The 20,996-nt window shown below is 37.4% G+C and overlaps 2 protein-coding genes across 2 annotated transcripts; both read right to left on the bottom strand.

Annotated features, from left to right (window-relative positions):
• Positions 1-8,660: 8,660 nt before the first annotated feature.
• On the bottom strand, positions 8,661-12,127 carry LOC116297012 (uncharacterized). The gene is made up of 8 exons (XM_089037087.1): positions 11,875-12,127; positions 11,589-11,740; positions 11,321-11,402; positions 10,542-10,750; positions 10,096-10,188; positions 9,649-9,865; positions 9,217-9,303; positions 8,661-8,969 (listed from the first exon to the last, which is right to left on the bottom strand). Exons 1-7 carry the CDS (start codon positions 12,065-12,067, stop codon positions 9,242-9,244), a joined length of 1,008 nt encoding a protein of 335 aa, XP_088893213.1. The 5' UTR covers positions 12,068-12,127; the 3' UTR covers positions 8,661-8,969; positions 9,217-9,241.
• Positions 12,128-14,053: 1,926 nt separating this feature from the next.
• On the bottom strand, positions 14,054-17,767 carry LOC148907181 (uncharacterized). The gene is made up of 2 exons (XM_089037244.1): positions 17,496-17,767; positions 14,054-17,003 (listed from the first exon to the last, which is right to left on the bottom strand). The coding sequence occupies exons 1-2, from the start codon at positions 17,604-17,606 to the stop codon at positions 14,328-14,330; spliced, it is 2,787 nt and encodes a 928-aa protein (XP_088893370.1). The 5' UTR covers positions 17,607-17,767; the 3' UTR covers positions 14,054-14,327.
• Between the last annotated feature and the right edge of the window lie 3,229 nt (positions 17,768-20,996).

Raw genomic sequence — 20,996 nt, 5'->3', positions numbered from 1 at the left:
GAGAAAGCTATTCATTTCCTCGTAGAATACCATGACAACATCCAACAATTAAAAGTGGCATCCTCAACTTTCACTCATTTAGATTACTTCCACAAACCTGTTATCAATTAAATATAGAAAAAATTTCTCTTAGGCCCTGCCTAAACGAGGAAACATGTTTACCGCGCGCATGTTCCCCGATGTTTCCCAGTTTAGCCACATGCGAAACATTGCTGCGTGCAACAAATTTTGCTTCCGAGACGCAAAAAATGTTTTTGCTGTCCGGCACAAGACGCATGGAAACATTGTTTCCCGATGTTTCCTGACAGTTTTGCCTTTTTTTTAGGAAACATTTAGGGAAACATGTTTCCTCGTTTAGCCAGGGCCTTAATCTTCGGAAAAATCTTAGTAAAAAGGAAGAAATTCGTACAACTTTCGTTACGACTTTTTTTTTTTTTTTCATTGGTCGACTTTTTTTTAGAGTTGGTCGACTTTTCGGACTTTTTTGGTCGCCTTGTGGATCCATACTAATTTTGACAATGTGATGACGCAATTTATCGTCAGTAAGAGGACAGACACATAAAAACTGATGTCTATTTGTCTCGTCTTTTTACCCAACTCACATCCCGCATGTCCCCTACAAGCTTCCGTAGAAGTGACGATTGTGATTGACCGAGATTTTTACTGAATTGACATAATTTCTGTGATTAACAGAGATTTTTGCTGAATTGACATAATTCTTTGCTGAATTGACATAATCTTTTGCTGAATTGACATAATTTCTGTGATTAACAGAGATTTTTGCTGAATTGACATATTTTTTTGCTGAATTGACATAAGTTCTATGGTTAACAGAGATTTTTGCTAAGTTGACAGAATTTTTTGCTGAAGTTCGACGTTTGACATGGCTTTTAATCTTAAAAGCGGGATTTAAATTAGTCATACAATTAATCATTATTTGTGATATTTTGTTCTTATGATAAACTTTTTACCGATTCAGTGAGTACTTGGTAGGCTGTTATCAGTTACTTTCTGTTAGTGGACTTTTGAACATTACAGAACAAAAGTAAACTGATCTGGCCAGAAGAAGAAGGTATCCTTTGATCTTTCAAGGTTATCATGTTGGCTTTCACTTCCAGTCCCCGGTCGAAAAAGTCTTTCCATGAGACTTTAATTCCAAAAAATCCTTTTTTCAGGGAAAAAACGAGAGTTGTTACAGACTATGACTAGTTGGACTTGCCTGGCTGGTTGGCGATATTTCTGACTCTCAGAGCGAAAGTTTTCGATTTTAATAAAGTTTCGTGTGAATATTTTATTATGTGAACGTCAACGCTAAAAATATAGGGGTTTCCCGTACTGAATTCAAGGAGGCAAACGACATTCTATGCTGATTGAATATTAAATCGTAGTTAACAGTGCTATTTCAGCAAAATCGATGTACTGCTTGCATGACACTCTCCTTTAGTACGTACAGAAATACTAATAAGCTAGCTTTAATGAAAAAACTTTGATAAATTTATCCGTTATTGAAAATGTCAACCTTAGACATTTTCATCTTCTCAGTATTAGTTTTGGTGCTGGCTCTTTAAGGTAAAATTAATTAATATCATTTTAATTATAACTTAATAATAATTAGAATAAGGAAATATATTCTCGTCACGCATGCAACCGCGTTGTTTCATTGTCCCAACTAATCAGTTAGTAGTTGTGGCCATTTCTATGTTTTTTCGTCGTAAAATCTCGAGATATTTTGGTTGCTTTCAACAGGCATTATAAGGCTTCAAAAACCAATAATTCATGTAACATTTTATGTGATGATTTTCTGTTATTATTAATAATGATCTATTATCTATAAATAACAAGTGCTAACTCAGCACAAAGTCAATTCCCTAGACTCAGAGACCATTTCTCGTCATCCGAATTTTTTAGATCAAATCTTTCCGGCTGTATGTTTACAATGGATGAAGCCCATCAATCTTTGAATTATGATAGCAATAGAAAGCCTAAAGCCAAGCTTGACAGTGAATATACTAATAAAAGTTTTCAAAAACTCATAGTTCCATGTCAACCAAAACAACTCCGCATTTGCATATCAAAAAGATTATTTTCACTTTAGATTTGATGTTGATGTTGCAAGATAATAGTTTTTGTTCGGTTCGGTTAGATTAGATTCTATACACATTGAGAAAAAATTGTTTTCATAAATGTATTCCTAATGGCACAAATTCAATCTCTATAAAAACTGTAAAAATATAATGCAATTGTCTTCATTAATTTAACGCGTTGCAATAAAATACTAACAAAATCTGAAGATAATATAGGTAAGTTGTAGTGCTTGGGAACGAGGTTATTCCGGGCGAAAGCCCTTGGAATTAAATTCGGAAAAATTAATTTCCGACCTCGCTGGGATTCGAACCCCAGCGAGGTCGGAAATTAATTTTTCCGAATTTAATTCCAAGGGCTTTCGCCCGGAATAACCTCGTTCCCAAGCACTACAACTTACCTATATTATCTTCTACTATTTTCATTAGTGCCACGCGGTCCACATACCCTCCTCTTAACAAAATCTGATGTGACGTGAGTGCTCACCCATTACAACCACAGAGCGAGGATTAATCCCATCAAACGGCTGTAGATTAGGAATAAGGTTTTCATTCACAAATTCAAGAAATTTCTCTTCATTAGTATTCCCGCGGCGGATACTCAAGTGTATTGTTTCTTCCGTGCAGATGACAGGGATTGCCATACCATCTTTGTGTTTGAGCTCGATAGCATCGAAAACTGTATCCAAAGCGTCTCGAGATTCGTTTATCCTGTAATGCAGAAACATTCGTTACAACCTCTGTCAGTATCACAATCCCAGTGCGGAGATCAGTTAAAAAGGTATAACAAAATGAGTTTCTGAAAGGAGAACTTACAAATCCACACTCGTCAAGGAACACAAACATCGCAGGATTGAATTTTGATACCACAGACCAATAGTTTATTCGATCTTCTTCGCATCTTTGATAAGGAATTCTTTTGAGCTATAAACACCGAAAGTGAAATGTATTGAATACAACATTCATGATTACAGATTTCTCATGTCTACAGAGCTCGGATAAAGTTTTTCTGGTTGTTCTAACAATTCTTGCATCAAAACGGCTTGTTCTTATTGCGAAAGCGAATATGAACCAGCAGGTCTTCCTGGTTTGTCAGCACAAACATTTCGTCTCTCGTAATATCGTCGGGCGAAGCGTCAAATATAAACTATCCCATGACTCCCCTCGCCACTAGTTTATATGTTTTTCGCTTCACGGGTGACAAAGTTTCTCGTAAGCGGTATTATATAGTATATCATTGTTATTAAATGGAATCCTTTTCTAAGTATGATCAAATGTAGTTAGACGGAATGTAGGTTAAGGTTGTTTTAAATAATCCAGTCATGTTGGACTCATCGGATGCCGCTTTCCATGAGCCCCAGGCCGGTTAGATTTGTTTTGCGAGGACAAAAAAGGTGCGCAAAATGCATATTTGCGGTACTTATGCGCTGTAGGGGAGGATAGCTAGGTGTTAAAAATCTTACTCTTATTACTTATAGTTTGGTAATACGAGACAGAGATAATGATAGAGACAGAGATAATGTATTTTATTCTACACGAGATTATCTGGTCTAAGGATTTTTCTGTGAAATTCTTGTAATGATATCCTTTGGGAAGGATTTTTTTCGCAAGCCCTCGTGATCAGGGATCGGAAAAAACTATGAAGATCTAATAGAATAGAAACGGATTTCAACATATATCCTAAAGAAAATACATCGCTAGCGGTACTTTCTTTCCCGGTAACGACTTCTGGTGCAAGATAACTTCTTTCACAACGTGGAATAAGTTTTCTTCCAAAGTAGCTTGCGATCTTTCGACTTTTACCAAAATCGATTAGAACTGGAAAGTATCCAGGAGAATCTCTTTCTTCTTCTAAAACAACATTGTTCGATTTAATATCGTTATGCAAAAAACCTTTGTGGTGAACATACTCGATTGCGTTACAAATCTTATCAAAAATGCATAGGCAGTCATCTTTTGAAAGAAGTTTCTTCTCTGCTGCTCGATATAGAGTCAAACTTTTAGAGTTCGTTCCATGAAACTGCAGAACTAAACATACAGGCAGTGTTTTTGTTATCATACCGAACAAAAGTGGAAGCCCCCTGTGATCACCCAAAGAATTGATTACGTGTCCTTCGTGTATCAACTCTTCCATAACCCGCTTGCTATCTCTGGTATTGTCCCTTGCCCTTCCTCGTTTAACGACCACCTTGATTCCTCTGTATTTTGCAAAGTAACAATCGCCATAGCTACCGCTCCCAATCAGCGTCGAATATTCAAGGAATTCTGGTCTGATTTCTTTGATTCCCGATGCCGTCTGTGTCTGCTTTTTACCAGAATCGAAACTCTCACTAGTACTTTTGAAAGTTGAAGTATTTAGCGTAGTTCTCTCCCTTTGAAGCTTTTGTTTCTTCGCTAAATTTACCATCACAGCCGCCCTGGATGCTTCCATTAATGACTTATCTGCCGCTATTTTCGTTACTTCATCTTCTTCTTTGCTTGGACTTTTGCTTTCTTTCGCCTCGTGACACTTTTGTATTTCCGATCTTTTCTTTTCGCGTTTCCTTTTCCTGTATCGTTTCTTCTGTTCTTTCTTTTCTTCTTTGGTATGGGGTCGACTTTTTGTAACTCGTTTTTCAGCGTTTTCTTCAGGATTCTTATCACATGCATGAGACTCCATTTCCAAAATGAGATCCCTTAGCCGGAAGTGAGTGAGCCGCACTATGTCATGTACGTCCTAACCTTATGAACTAAAAATAACTTTTGGGCGTACTTTCATTCTATAAAAAATGCACTATAATATTATTTCATATTCATAAGTTGAAGCATAGCTTTTCCTTTCTTCTTCTCTCTCTTTTTTTCTTATATTTTTTTATACACTTTTTAAAAATTTTTTTGGCGTTCAAGTTTTCGAGCCGCTGAATCACAATTCACTCGGCTTTACTGAATCTGGCTCGAATTACGGACCATCACCGGATGTTTTGGTGTCCAACTTGCTTTTCAACGTTTCGAAATGGCTTCGTACCATACCATGTGTAAATGCTGTGACAGAAAGTTTAAAACTCTCTATTCCCTTCTTAAACATTACGAAATCAAACACCCAGATTCAGATCGAAACGAAACATATCACGAGTTTGTGGATGATGATGGTGTGGTTGTCCAGCACCCTAAACCTGGACCAGTATCAGGAGCTCAAGGTAGCGAAGGGTATCGCTTATGGATCTCTGGTCTGACAGAAAGGATAAAAGGAGCACTTCACCCCTGTTTGCCGGGTAAGGAAGAATTAAATAGAAATTTAAATTGTGAACTGACGCTTATAACGAGAAATTAATCTATATCTGTATTTGTTAGGAAAATGGTTCAAGATGGATTGCCCACAAGTTTTAAAGAAGTATTTTAACATCTTGTTAAGTCAAATGGGTTGCCCGCTTTACAGTGTTCGACAGGCTAAACATAGGCTTCCTTTATACTCACGTGCTACTCGCCGATTGTCTTACAAATTGTTCGACATAGAAAATTTTCTCGAGTTGTTCAACATAAACCGAAGAATTCTATTTTGTGGCGAGAATGAGATGGCTTACTCTACAGAAACACGGAGTGACGAATGCAGCGCTACAGAATTGCTCAAGGCAGCCGAGGAAAGGGGAAACACGGGTTATTCTCGGCGTATCCGCCCTACATCTAGGTCAGAGATAATCGTTGGCTTTGGCGAAGGACGGGCAACAAGAGAAGCTGAACTAATCTGGTGGCCCGATCTTTATGAATCTGATCATGGCAAATTAACAATTCGATTCTTCATTGAGAAGGTCAAGTTGTAGTTGAAAGTCGCGCGCGGCATCTTTAGAATGTTCTCATCTTGGTTTTGACATGATGTCATCAAAAAGTTAAAATCTAAACTAGAAACAACGATTTAGTCTCAGAAAAAAGTTTCGAGTCATTTCGATGTTTGGCCGCAGTTATAAGGACTGAATTTTTGTCACGCAATGCGGTAACGTTTATCTAAATATCGATGAAAATTCATGATCGAACAAAACAATGAAATTTTCTGAACAAGTAAGTCCGTATTATATACAGAGTCACTCTTAAGTAACACTTTTTTGAATATTACTAACTCCGTATATATCAATACACCTACTTGCAAAAACGTTGCCAAACGATATTAGAACATTTAAAGTAATTTAATGAGAAAGGCGTATCACAACGTTCTTGCAAGGACGTGTATACGCAGTGAGTTTTTCATATTCGCAAAAACAGAAAAGTTTGACCTCGTATGATCGTATGTACTTATATAATTATTCAGAAACTAGGGCAAACTATTGTATACTAGTTTTCACATAATAACTGTTGTTTCCAGGAATTATTTGTAAGACACAAAATGAATTGTGTGCATCTTTATTTTTTGCAAACAATTGTTATACTCAACATAAGCAATGGCAAGAATCACAATCCAGCATAAAATGTTCAGTATCAATAGATCTTAACTCAACTTTTTTGTGTGGAAAATGGTAATACAACGCAAAAGAGCGCCAGCTGTTAATGATCTTTCCGATCGTTTTCCTAAATAAAGTTTTAACTTTGGAAATCAGCAGATAGTTAAATAAATGCTGAGCTTAATCGACATTACCTTTGAGTGTTTGCTTGCATGCTCAGGCAAATTGTTTCGCCTAGATTCAGATTGCTAACTAATGACACATTTGGTGTACTTAGTTTTTTTTTAAAGCTATGTACAAATTCCCATATTGAGTCTTTGGACCATCATGTGATGGCGGCCATGACAGGGGGCAAAATGATAGTCTTTCGCTCTAGGAGGCTGATATGTCATGTAAATTTGAATACACCTGATTCAATAATTGAATAGACCTCTTTAGCTTCGTATGCAAATCTCCCATTTCAGACCACATGTCATTCCCTTGAGAAACGTTTTCTTTGTTGAAATATTTACACATGAAAGAATCAACTCCCAAGAGTGGCATCACATGGTCTGAAATGGGTACAACAAACAACGAAGCTAAATAGGTCTATTGAATTGATCAATTATTGTTCCTGGACCCAATCATGGCTGTCATCATGTGGTGGTGCAAATTCGGTTTCTTAGACTAATGAGTTCTTTCATTATTTGCTCTCTCATTAAACTGCTGTTCTTGAATGTCCAAGAAATCTTAATGGTACCTTGATCCACTTGTTGAATGATGTCTCTTACTGCAAAAATTACCCCCACGCCGCAGCTAGACGAGCCTTCACCTTGTGATGGCTGAGTGGGCATTCCAAAGCGCACATACCTCGCACTTGTCCAGTCATGACTTATTAGTGCTTGACAATGTGGGTATGTCAACTTCAGTACTTCCATCAAGTTTCTAAGAACCGGGTAGAAGTTTCTTGGAGGCATTAAGTGAAGACCATCATCATAAAGTACTTTACCCTGTACCACATCTATATACAAAAGCCCCCAGTGAACATTGTCAACATGAATTGGGCACAGTACCTGCAAAACATTACTTGATCCAGGGCTTGGAAGGAATTGGGAAAGCTTGTTTTTCAGGAATTCAATCCCACAGGAAGCCCAGGTTGGTGTGTAGCTTGGTACATATATAATAAGACCAGTGCTTGGCTTGTTAGCTTCAAGGAAAGTAAGAGAAGAAATGTCTATTGTATAGCCATCAATGTATCTCTCACAAGCCAGGTTACTAAAATCTGCAGCATCCATAATTAGATTGCCAACTTTTAAGAATTCCTCATTAGGTCTCATAGAAAGTAGCAAATCTTTAATTCTGTCATCCTTGAGCCATAACACCTCTGCATTGACTTTTTTTTGTATCTTAGCAGCCTTGCTAAAAGCTTCACAAACCTCCAGGCCATCGTAGTCAAACGTACCAAGAGCCCCTAAGGATACATAGAGGTTATTAGCCTTTGTCCCAGTCAAATTGCAGGGCCCTTGAATATCACGTAGCATTTTCATTGCAATCTGGACAACATTTTCTGAAGGACGATGGGATAACTGGAAAGGATCTTGTGCATTGCTGTTAGTTTTCACTATCTGGACTTGATTTCTAGGGATATACAATACCGCTGGAAGACTAGCACTGGCAAGCTGACCACGTGTTGCATGGGGTGCAATGCAAATAGACAACGACCTAGTAGAAGAAGCAGGGCTTGCAAGTTTGGGAGTACTGGCTGGCGGGCTACTAGATGACCCAGGGCTGGCTGGCGGGCTACCGGATGACCCAGGGCTGGCTGGCGGGCTACTGGATGACCCAGGGCTGGCTGACAGGCTACTGGATGACCCAGGGCTTGCTGGCGGGCTACTAGATGACCCAGGGCTGGCTGGCGGGCTACCGGATGACCCAGGGCTGGCTGGCGGGCTACTGGATGACCCAGGGCTGGCTGACAGGCTACTGGATGACCCAGGGCTTGCTGGCGGGCTACTTGATGACCCAGAGCTGGCTGGCGGGCTACTTGATGACCCAGAGCTGGCTGGCGGGCTACTGGATGACCCAGGGCTGGCTGACAGGCTACTGGATGACCCAGGGCTGGCTGGCGGGCTACTGGATGACACAGGGCTGGCTAGCGGGCTACTGGATGACCCAGGGCTGGCTGGCGGGCTACTGGATGACCCAGGGCTGGCTGGCGGGCTACTGGATGATGCAGTACTAGAGACATTGTATAGGCGTTCCCAATCTTCATGGTTATATACAAAAGTTGGAAGATCATCTGGGTGGACAATACATTTCCCATTCTTAATGCTGCCATCTTGAAGAACCTTCTTTTGGTATTGATACCGTAAGGTATCATGTGAAAAGATAGCAGTGAAAAGAGCATCAACTTTGTATATCCAGGTTCTGTCATTGCTTGACCAATCCACTATCTTATGGCTTTTTTTCCATTGGCATCCAGGAAAATGAAATGGTGTCCCTGCAATAAAAATGTGAGCCAGATTACCTGAATGTCAAGGCTATTCTAAGTATTCGGTGATTGCATATGTCATTATGCTTATGATTGAATCACTAGTGAAAACCCGGCTTTAGGTGCCATTATCATTGACATAATCAATAAAAGTATTAATTTTTTAATTTTTTTTTGTCATTACATCTTTCCATTGATACACCTTTAAACTCTCAGTTACTTTCCTATTTTCTAAAAAATAAGGCTTATCACTTACTTTTCTCAATAGACACAATTGCTTGTCAGAAACATAACCTCAGGAACAGCAGTTCCTCACTGTACTGGTGGGTTATTATCTGTTCCACTGAAAAAGGAAAAAAACTAAATTCAGAATCACTGAAATAAGACTGTGTTCCTTACTTTGAGAGCTTTTTCATGAATGGCCATCAAATGCAGTTGGGATTGTGGGCAACTGCATGCAAGCAGGGTAACAAAGGCCTAATTTGTAAACAAGGTCTACTTTGTTAATTTTTTGTCTTAAAGACATGCACCTCACCAATTTGAGTTCTTAACACTAGCATCTCTTTAAATGAGATGGAAGACTTTAGCACAAAATATCATACAGGGTAGAATTTATTTACTGTTGAGACTTTTATGAACTAGCTTTCATAGACTGGCCATACTCGGTTCACAATTATCTTATACTTACAAGATGCTGCATGACCTGGAGAATCATGTGATGAGGCTTGTGCATACAACTGCCGGTGAATTTTATGGTTGGCCTCAAAACCTTGGTTTGACATTTTCCCAATGGATCGGTGCAGTCGTAATAGCATGGAGGCATGATCTATGACCATGTGACCATAATCACCTGTTCCCAGCCGTGGTCCAAATGTATGTCTGAGGAGGTAGCCCCATTCTTTACACTGAAAGTAAAGAAATTATATAAAAGATAAAGATTGAGATTTCTTGTACAATTATTCGGTATTAAACTAACACTGTGGAAGAGAATTTTATATTTTCCATAGTATATTCCTTGTGGTAAACTTTAATGTGCACTCCCCTTTTAATTTTTTCATTGCCACTATTGAATAGATCTATCCTGCTTCTCCTTTCCCAAACCAAGACAAGGTTATGAGTCATCAATTAAATATACCTTTAAATCAAATACGTCAATAGCATCTTCTTCGTCATTACTGAACTCTTTCTTTCTTATTATAAAAGCTATTTCTTTCCACTGAGTAAAAACCTGTAAAAAGTGATTATATTAATTTAATAATTGATTTCTGTAAAGAAATTATGATTTGATGGTACTGCACAATTAAGTAAAAAGAAATTGAATACTGCATAGCCTGTCATACCCGAGATTCAGTTGATTGATTTGGTACAGGTTTAAAGTAACTTATGTTCGGAACCTCTCCTCAAATAGTCCTGGATCTGCCCTTGATTTATTTATTTTACAATTGAAATAGTGCATTCCAATTGAAACAATATTCTAGCTTCATATGATACACAATTATACACATGCATGCAAAGAGTTATAAATATATAATTTCCTTGCTAAATAATAATGAGACCAGAATTAATCAGGCAAGAACTAACCTTTAAATATAGCTCAATCATCAAATCTGCTGCATAGCTACACAGTCCTTGTGCGTTATGGTTTACCACCTGAGACTTGGACTTTCCACCTTTGCCCTTCCCAACACTCTTGGGTTTTGAGAAATTGTAAATGTCCTTAAATTTTTCTGATAACTCATCCTTTTTGTGGGACCAATCTGTCAAGAACTCTGTAATCTTGGTGCCCACAGCTGGGGAAGACAAGAACAATATATACTTTTTGCAAACCAAGGAATATTTTACTCCACAATACATATACATCTTCCCTCTTATCAGACAAGGGAGAACAAAGCAAAGGGGTCTTGAGCAGTCACTAATTGTCAGTTTTGGGTGTCCTGTTGTCAAGAAATTATTTAACAGTCAAGTTAAACACATGCCTCAACCCAAAGAATATCAGGCGAGCCACCCGAACATTCTTCTCTGCCTTCAGGCGTGCCGCCACAAAGCAAAGGGGTCTTGAGCAGTCATTAATAAATTATTATTGTCAGTGTTGTATGTCCTGTAATTTCTTCAAATATCGAAATCTTACACACCCAATAAGTCTTGAAAAAATCTTGTAAGACTTTTGTGGGACCTTCTTTTAAAAAACTTTGATTTAAAGTATCAGTAATTAAGCCATTGGAGTTATTTTAAAAAGTTTCAGCTGAATGTCCAATATTAATGGACTTTTCAAATGCCCTTAACAACGTAAATGAAATCTAGGGAGTTTTCAAGGAGTTTAGTTTAAGAAGTAGCATAAACCCTGTATTAATACAGTGTACCTTTTTTTTCAATCTCAATTTGTTCCTGGTGACTTCCAAAATCTCTTATGAATTTTCCTTTTCCCTTCAAGTCTTGATAGTACTGGTAAAAAATAGGCAAAATTTAAGCAAATTGTATTAGAATCATTACATTATCATCAACAACTTACATGCAAACCAATAATCTATATACAGTAGATATATCACTCAGGACTGGTCAACATAACCTTAACAGTGGTAAGTTACAACTGATAAGTTACGCATGTCATTATAACAACTACATTATTACCTTCAAACGCTCTTGACAAAATGAGACTTGGTTAAGAATGAACAGCTTCGCAGTCTCGGCATCCCTGAAATAATTCTTGATGAGCTTATCCTTTGGAAGGGATTCTAGTACAATTTCATCACAGTTCTCTAGGAATTCTCTTTCTGTAGAACCTGGAAAATTGATAAATATTAATGATTTGATACATTTGTTAAAAATGTTTTAGCATATGATCAAGCATCATAAAAGATAGAGAAACTGAACATTGGAATTTTTATCATACATTCACAGGCAGTATATTGTTAACCTGAAAATGAAGACACCTTGATATTGTGTCTTTCTGCAGAAGACTCCTGGCCTGGCTTCATTACCACATGAATCCTGTCTTTTTTGAAGGACTTTGGGCCAAACTGTGACAGGACTTTATTGCATTGTTTTAGGCTGTCAACTTCATGGCAGAGAAGTCCCAGGGAGGCCAGCAGGTGTTCCATATTCCGCATCTCGCAATGGAGTGCACAAATGTTGACAGAGGTCAAGTCTTCTTCAAGAAGGAATGTCAAATCATCTCTTATCCCTTGGAAGCTGAATTTCATAGATACAAAAAGGCACAGTTAATTCAAAATATACATGACTTTAATGATTAATAAGTATGTTGTTTGCACAAGAGAGAGAGAGAGAGAGAGAGAGAGAGAGAGAGAGCTAGATAAATGGGCACTTTTGTAACCTAGAAAGGGCACTTTGGTAACTACATAGGGCATTTTTGTAACCTCATAGGGCACTTTGGTAACTACATAGGGCATTTTCGTAACTACATAGGGCATTTTTGTAACCTCATAGGGCACTTTGGTAACTACATAGGGCATTTTCGTAACTTCATAGGGCACTTTGGTAACTGTATAGGGCATTTTTGTAACTTCATAGGGCACTTTGGTAACTGTATAGGGCACTTTTGAAACGACATAGGGTACTTTTGAAAATAACATTTTTAATTTCGTAATCATAGCTCTAAATGATACAAAAATGAATCAAATAATCTTTGAATCATATAATAACGCCTAATGAGTCATAATAATAGCGCCTGGGTTACTTGTCCAAATATATGAAAAACATATCGAGTAATTTTTAAATCATGCTATGAAATAACAATGGCTGCGTTTCCTGTCAAAATACAATAACGAATCGAGTATTCTTTGAATCATATTCTAATATAACAACGCCTGGGTTCACTGTCAAAATATAACAACAATGAATAGTGTAATGTTTGAATCATATTCTTAAATAAAATCGCTTGGGTTTCTTGTCAAAATGTTACAACAATGGAATAATCTTTGAATCATATTCTAGCATAAAGCCTGGTTCACATATGATCGCAGACGATCGCTCGATCGCGGAATCCTCTCAACCGAGGATCTCAAATCGAACGTTCACATATCGATCGCCGGCGATCTGTTGACACCTGAATCCGCGAATTATCACTCAACCGTAAAACAAAGTACATATGTATATTCAACATAGACGACGGAGACGAAGTAGTATTGATCAGCGCGATATTCTACTCTCGTTAACCTTACTTAAACAAGGAATCGCTGGCAAATCAAAAAAGAAACGTTCGGATTTATGATTGTGAATATTTGAATACTTGAATAGTTATTTACTTGCCTATATAGCTTACAAACGTAAATTAGCATATACAATCGTGAGTTGATACTTTTGAACCAGTTATATCTGAAACAAATCTAAAAAGACATGTTTTTTGCTTGCGAAAATCAACACGTGTTTTATGCAAGGCAAAACTGAGAATTGTGGGACACTTACAATCTCACGATCGCAGAATTCTGTTCACATATAATCGAAAGTGATCGCAAACGATCTCAACCGATCGCAGGAATAGAACCCGATTCTATTCCTTCGATCGTCTGCGATGGCGATCGCACATAATCGCATACGATCGCAGAGCTGTTCACATATAATCGCACTCGATCGCCAGCGTCTGCGATCGTCTGCGATCACGTGTAAATCAGGATTAAGAGTTTTCTTCTTGTCAAAAAACTTCAACAGTGCCTAAGTAACAGTTATTTCTTCTCTTAATAGTTTTTTTTTTCTTGATAAGAAACAAACTCAACAACGATGAACAAATATCATGTTAAAATAGTTTTAAACTAAGTTGTGTCAGTTGGGAGAGGAGCCTATTCAGCGAAGCATGCAAAACTGTAAACTGAAGGTGTCTTCATGATAGTTTTGATTCATCAGCTTTTTAATTATAAATTAAGCCAAGCTTTCGAACATCTTGCTCTTCATCAGGGCAAACGGTTGTGACAATTTTCACTAGAAACACGCAACATAACAATGTGCGCGTGTTACAGTCAAATGTATCCGTTGTTAGGAGCGTGCGTGTTACGAAGGGATAATTAATTGCGCGCGCTATTTTTTGGGCTATTAAGATACAATTTTAATTGTCTATCAAGCTACGATAGCTATCAGGTAAAGTTCTTGCACTATCTCTATTAAAGAGAGCATGCGATTCACTAGCAATCTTCCATGCCTCCAACCATTTCCTCTGTGTGCCATCGTTCTTCTTTATGAACTACAGAACAACCAAGGCAACCAATGCTGTGGCCAGTCTTCATGGCGTGCTGTGCTAGAGCTGAAGAGCAAGATGCTCGAAAGCTTGGCTTAATTTATAATTAAAAAGCTGATGAATCAAAACTATCACGAATCTCAACTCGCCTTACAAACTCTTATTGGATGGTGGTGCATGACTTATTTCGTCTGGCGTCTTTTCATTCTTCTTTCATACTTAACCCGATTTAAGAGCTGTTCAGATGTGAATTTCTCCAGCATTATCTTTCCCGACTCGGTTTTCTCCAGATGGTTGCTGATGCGTATTTTCGAGATGGGACCAAAAGCGATGATGTCGCGACAAGCTTTCTGAATTATAAAGATTTCTCCAGTTGAAAATATGCCATGCCCCTGACTGCCTTCAGTAGTTGGGTAAACCACGCTGACGGAAAAGGCGCTTGCAGCTTCATCTTGGTCATCATCAGTACCATCTATCCTTTCCATTTTATCTCTGATGTTTTCTGTCTCCACGGGAACACAGTCGCAAGAGTCGTCTAGCTGTGTTTTGCAGCGCCATTCTGATCTAACTCTGTCATAAACCCTTCTCGGTCTGAGGCCTTTCAGGATTTCATTTTTTTCGATTTTATTTCTTACATCATCCATGGATATTGATTTTGCAATGATCTCTGCTTGAAAAATCCTCCTTATTTCTTTTAGTTCTTTGTTGCTGAAACGAAAAGGTCGATGTTCGTCATCGTTGGTTTCTACTTTCTTTCCACTACTGTCGTGGGTGTCTATGGAGGTTTCCATGGAGGTAACCGCTGCAGTCTCTTGAAGCTTTCTCTCGTCTGGGACATCCCTCATCGATTTTGAAAGTTCTTTAGATGCTCTTGCTGCCACCTTTTTCTTGTTTCTTAGTCGATAGTATTTCGTCTGCGTTTGGACTCGATGACCCATCAAGTCTGCGAGGTCAGAGCTCATGCCAGCTTCTGTGTTATCGCAAGTGACAGTTACAGCAGCCTTTCGCATTGCTGTGGCAGAAACTACCCCTTCTAACCCCGCCTTCTTCCAAACGGATTTTACACACATTGTTATCTGGCCGGACGTCATCTTCTCTCCATTCCATGACAAAAACAACTGCGAAGCATTAGCTGCGTTTGGTAAGCAGGACCTTACATTTCTCAAAAATATATTAACCCAGCTGTGTAACGTGGGGTTAAAAACTACTTGAGCTGGTCCATGTATATGAACTGTTTTGTGCTCAAAAACGTCGACAACTATCTGGTCTTGTTCTTTTTGTCCGCGCTCAAATTCTGTGAGCTGCATGTTGGCTATTACTCCAGATCTGTGAGCATTATTAAAACTGATTTCTGTCATCAAAAAATCGCGTATAAGTGTGTACACATGCTGGGTGATTTCGATATTGTGTGCACCCGACAGTTTTCCAAGATATGAAATAGCCTGTCTTACTGCTTCGCTTCTTTCGAATTCTTTTACCTTATCAGGTGTTATCAGGGAGTCAAAATCCTCTTCGGCTTTCTTCCACATTCTTTTACCAGTGACCTTTTTGTACGAGCTATTCCACCGTATGACCTTCTCTTTTAACGATTGAAGCAATTTGTTGTCAAATGGTACTTCTTCAGGTTCTTCCGAAATTAGAAAATCATAAAAATGACGCAAACTTGTGAGATAAGACTTAATGGTGCCTGGATGAAATTTTGACTCAGCATATTGATGCAGAAACTTATTTCTTACCGCTTGTTTGTCTAAAAGCAATGTTAAATTCTGTTTTACGGGATCTTTTTCAATGATAAACAGAATCTTTTCCACTTGCCTACTATGCTGGTTAGCTGTTTTTTCTTCTTTATGTCCCCCGTCAGCAGAATGAAGCCAGTACGAAAATTCTGATAGCACAGCCCTTAAGGAAGCTGGTGTGTCTTGGATTGAATCTTTATCAGCATTATTGACGATACGTTCATCAATGTCATTATTTGCATTTTCTTCTTCTCCTTCTAAGACTAATTCATCGTCAACTTCTAGTGATAATTCGCTTGCTTCTGGTTCCATATCATTTCTCTCGTCTACGTCTGGTTCCATATCATTTCTCTCGTCTACTTCTGGTTGCATATCGTCTTTCTCGTTTAATTCAGGTCGCACATCATCTTCTCGTGCCTCGGGGCAGCGAGTTTTCTTTACAAGGACACATTTGGGGTTTTTAATGGCAGTACGTAGCATCTCAGAATACTCTTTTGATTTACTGTTTACTTTGTGTACGTTTTTCAAGTGCTGAGGAAGACGAAGAACTATTGACATACATCCAGGAATCGGACATAGTCTTCTGGTATGGTAGTCTTTACGATTCTCTTGTTTGTTGCCGACAGCTTTTGGGTTTGTTTGAAGGAGTTTTTCTTTATAAGTATACTTCTTACGAAGACCATATCTGGTAGCAGCTTTCCGTGCTTTTTCTTTCTCCCACTTATGCACACTTACGAGATGTCTTGGAATGTGTATAACTGATGCCTTGCATCCTGGATGTGGACATTGCTTTTTTAAGCGGCTGCCTTCTGTTTTCATCTTCTTTTCCTTGTTACTACAGTCTTCTTTTTCTTCTTCTTCTTTCCTTTTTTGGTTTTCAAGTTTATGTTCCTTGTCGCTGTAGCTTTCGCCGTCTCCTCCACTGTCCCATTCCTCTTCATTTCTATACTCATCCTCTTCGTCGCCTTCACATTCGCCCTCTTCTTCATCATTCTCTTCATCTTGGTCACCATCACTGTCGTCGTATTCGCCATCCTCAGCTCTCTCAACCCGAGCATTTTCCTTAAATTGCTCTTGAAACGCTTTCCATTCCTCTTTGATTAGCACTAGCTTATCTTCGCACTAGAAAAAAAGAACCCAAAACAAATAAATAGAGTGTTATGATTAACTAAACAAATAACTATGAAGAATAATTAAGGACGTTTGCGGGCATTGTTTGCGCGCATCATTTCTGCGCATGAATTTAGAGCGCACGCGCTCATCGTGATAATGTCATTCTAATGTTTTGCTGGGCAAAATATCAAAAAATGAAGATTTTCATTTCTTCAAACACATATCTATAAAAACCGCATGCAGTAGAACTGCATATATCGACTGAAGAGCACAAGAGGGCACAAACTAGGTGCACAAAGTTGTCTGGGGGTGCACACCACAACCGAAGGGCACAAAATAGGAGCAAAACGTTGCTCGAGGAGGGTGCGCGTATCCCTCCCTTGGATCCGCCCCTGAAAAAGGCGATTCATTCAAAATAAGTTCAGCCTAAACTAATTAATAGTTTATCTCCTTAATTACACCTCATATTTCTTTACAAAGAAAGAATCGTTATATACCTACCCTTTTAACACGTTCCAAGTCACCTCGTTTTTTCGCTGTAACCTTTGAGGTTAGAATGTCTCTCACACGTGCCTCATAAGCAAAACGTGATTTACTTAGTTGTGGATCCATATCTCTGAGCCAAACAAACAAATGAACAAACAATTATCTTTTTTATGCTTTACTATGCCTTAGTATACTCTTATCTTTACTGTTTCAATATTACCTGGGGCTCTACTTATCGAACCAATCTATGTCGATTGAAAATATTACAGAAACGCATAGTAAGAATCATTACCAACTCTAGCTTTGATGCACATACTTCTCCTTTGTTTTCTCAAAATAATATATTAAGACTTAGTATAGATGATACACATACGGTGGCCATATCGACAGCATACGTTTTATTCAGATTATTCAGATTAACTTGCGATCGCGACTTATTAACTGTAAATTCACATGTAGAAACAACCAGGGTTCGTGCTGAATTCAAAGGTACCCAAAAATGATTTACTTACCCTTTCCAACTCGACACTGGGACCATCCGCCATCTTGCGCTAGACGTATGCGCGTCTTTCGCAAGTTAATAAGTCGCGATCTGAATCAAATCTATAATGTCGATATGGCCCTTCTGGGCCACCGTATATACACTCCCTTCAGCTAGGTTTATTTATGTATTCCATTGAAAAAAAGATATTTCTTACGTTTTTCTTAGGATGTTCTCAAAAAAATGTCAATTTCATTCCTTTCCCACTAGACAATGTAAGAACTTTAGAACAATTTTTTGTAGAACAAATATCAAACAATTCACAGTTGCTAGTCAGGGACCAAAAGTTTGGGACTCCCTGCCTTACCAGGTAAGATCATCACCCTCATATATATTTATATACAGCCATTTAACAAAAATTATGGCCGTTTCAAATATAAATACAAGTATATCGAAAGTATGTCAGACAGGGTGAGATATCTTTCTTGATATTTTTTTAGGAAAGCCCTAATGATAGACAACTCGAAAAGAATATAAGGGAGGCTATCCCATAATTTTTGATATGAATTGATATATTAGTATATATATTGGAAGCGGCCATAATTTTAGCAAATGCTGTATATATTTATCTATATATATCAAAATCCTTCTTTCATTATCATTCTTGCAATTCAATTTACATAATTATCTTTTATATTCTTCTTATTCAATTTTCTCAATAGTAATCACTTGGATGGAATAATGATTAAATAAAAATGATTGATTGATTGATTTAATTAGTAAAAACAAGTACTGACAATATTGTTTTGAATTTTTAAGATTTTTCATCACGAAGTTCTATGCAATTCATAGACATGTTTTTTTTTTAGTTCATTATGTTAGTTGTCATTGTTTAAAGAAATGAGCCAGCTTGAAAATTCTAATTCTTGAAATTTCTTGAAAATTCTAATAAAAAAAGATTTTCGCAAAAGAAACCAACAATTTAGAATATATAATGTCTGAGAACATCAAATGTTTTAATCTGTAAGCAATCGAAAAACCAGTAAGATTGAAAAAAATATAATCCACGAAATGAAAAACGTTAAGCTTCCTCGTTCGTTATAGTATCAAAATATTAGTGATTTAATTCAATACTAACAATTTTCCAGCAGGTTTCGAATCATGAAGGGAGTGTTGTTTAAATACTCATTTGCTATTTTCTTCTAAAATGATTTTAAACATATTTATACTCAAAAGAAAGCTTAATTCTCGAAAACATTCACAAAGAGTTTCAAAGAAAATTTGTAATTCTTACCAACGACATTTTAGGCCCCGTTTTTATTTCGAAATAATATTGTCTCGGAGTTTAAATTTGAATTAAAATGACGACTTAACTTATTGATCAACATATCCCTAATATAAAACATTGATAAATGCATGGTTAATAAAGATATTGAATTTTTATACTCACCAAATCAGCAGCGATAGATCATCACTACTTGATCTGTATGTAGACGTTTTCAACCGTCACCTCATTTGAATTGCTTGTTTTTGTCACGTGACTATTCCAATTCTACTAGAACTGCGGTTACCCTGTGGTGTGCATGTATGCGCTGTTTTTAAAGTAGACAAAGGTCGATTCTTTTTTGTATTTGAGGGAAAATGTTCGGGAAATCTTTTATTTGTAGTTAGAAGAAATGGAAGGTAGCGAAATTAGTTTTTTTCTTTTCTGTCCTTTTCCCTTTTTGTTAGCACTTTGAAGGCTTAATAAGGGTTGGGGTCATATGTCCATGAATTGGAAGTTGAATCACTTGATCTATGATTGAAATTAAATTATTATCATTTAAAGTTAATGAACCTACATGTTAGATGTATAAAACATGTAAAGTGTTATTGACTACCATTCCGACCCAACTGAGTTACAAAAATGCCCTATATGTAAACTGTGATCATAATATTTACTTAAAAAATTAAAAGAAATGTAAGTTGACTAGTGAAATAACTTGTTTTAGTTATTGCGTTACCATTAGATAACAAAGAAGGGGAATTAATCTTAAATGTAGGCTTTTTTTTTGCATTTTCTAGTATGATAAAAAAAAGGGCACTTTTGCACCATTGCCTTTCGAAGAAACTTTTGGCTAAAAAGATAACACAAAAGCAATTTTTTCTTTCTGAAAAAAACCGCTAAAGGTAGACGATGCTGCATCCTAACATATCACGAAGTTTTATGGATATTGGTTTATGTGCACTAGTAGAAACAACGCTTTCATTTTAAAAATAAGCTAATTTTGATCGCACTTTTGGACACCAACTCAAATGACACCTTAAGTGTAATAAATCAAAGCATTTTTTAACCCAAAATTTTCTCCAAAATAAAAAAACGTTGGCTGAAGAGTGAATCTTAATGAGCTCAGTCATCAGCCATATATCCATCATCAACCGTAACCGAGGCTTTTTACCACTCAAGCATTAACAAAACCACTGCAAAGGCACTTTAGTAACAATTTCTGGACAAAACCTGATATATATAAGGGAAGAAAAAAGATGGTGAAGCTTTATAATTTGTTACCTCTTGCATGTCTATGCACTGGATCAGCTTTATGAACATGGGGGATTATTAAATTAAAAATTTAAAGATGAAAAGTGAAGATGAGAAAAATATGTGACAAAGTTCCCGACGTTAGATCTAGAGAGAGAGGAGAGAGAGACCGAGAGAGAGGGAAAGAGAGAGAGTGAGATCGGAGAGAGAAGCAGATCTCAAACCATACTCTTAATAGATTTTCAATTAGCAATTCATAATTATAAGGACATATGTTCACAACCTATGGATAATAGTTGTCGTGTACTTACCCTCCAATATTTGCTTTGACTAGAGAAAATGCTTCAGGCAAAACCTCATTGGTCCGAGATCACAATTGGTACACAGCTCATTACATATAAGTGTATGAATACAATTTTTAATCATTATTCTTCCTTGGGGTTTAGCTTATTTCTAAGACTTAGGGATCATTGATATTTTGAGGTCCAGGTGGGTGCAAGTCGATTAGAGAAGTGTA

The sequence above is a fragment of the Actinia tenebrosa genome, unplaced genomic scaffold (genome assembly GCF_029948245.1).
Source record: "Actinia tenebrosa isolate PJP-AT-01 unplaced genomic scaffold, QUT_ActTen_1.0 PGA_scaffold4__44_contigs__length_22323623, whole genome shotgun sequence".
Lineage (NCBI taxonomy): Eukaryota > Metazoa > Cnidaria > Anthozoa > Actiniaria > Actiniidae > Actinia > Actinia tenebrosa.
The sequence above is the reverse complement of the archived record's forward strand: the minus strand, read 5'-3'. Positions and strand labels throughout refer to the sequence as shown.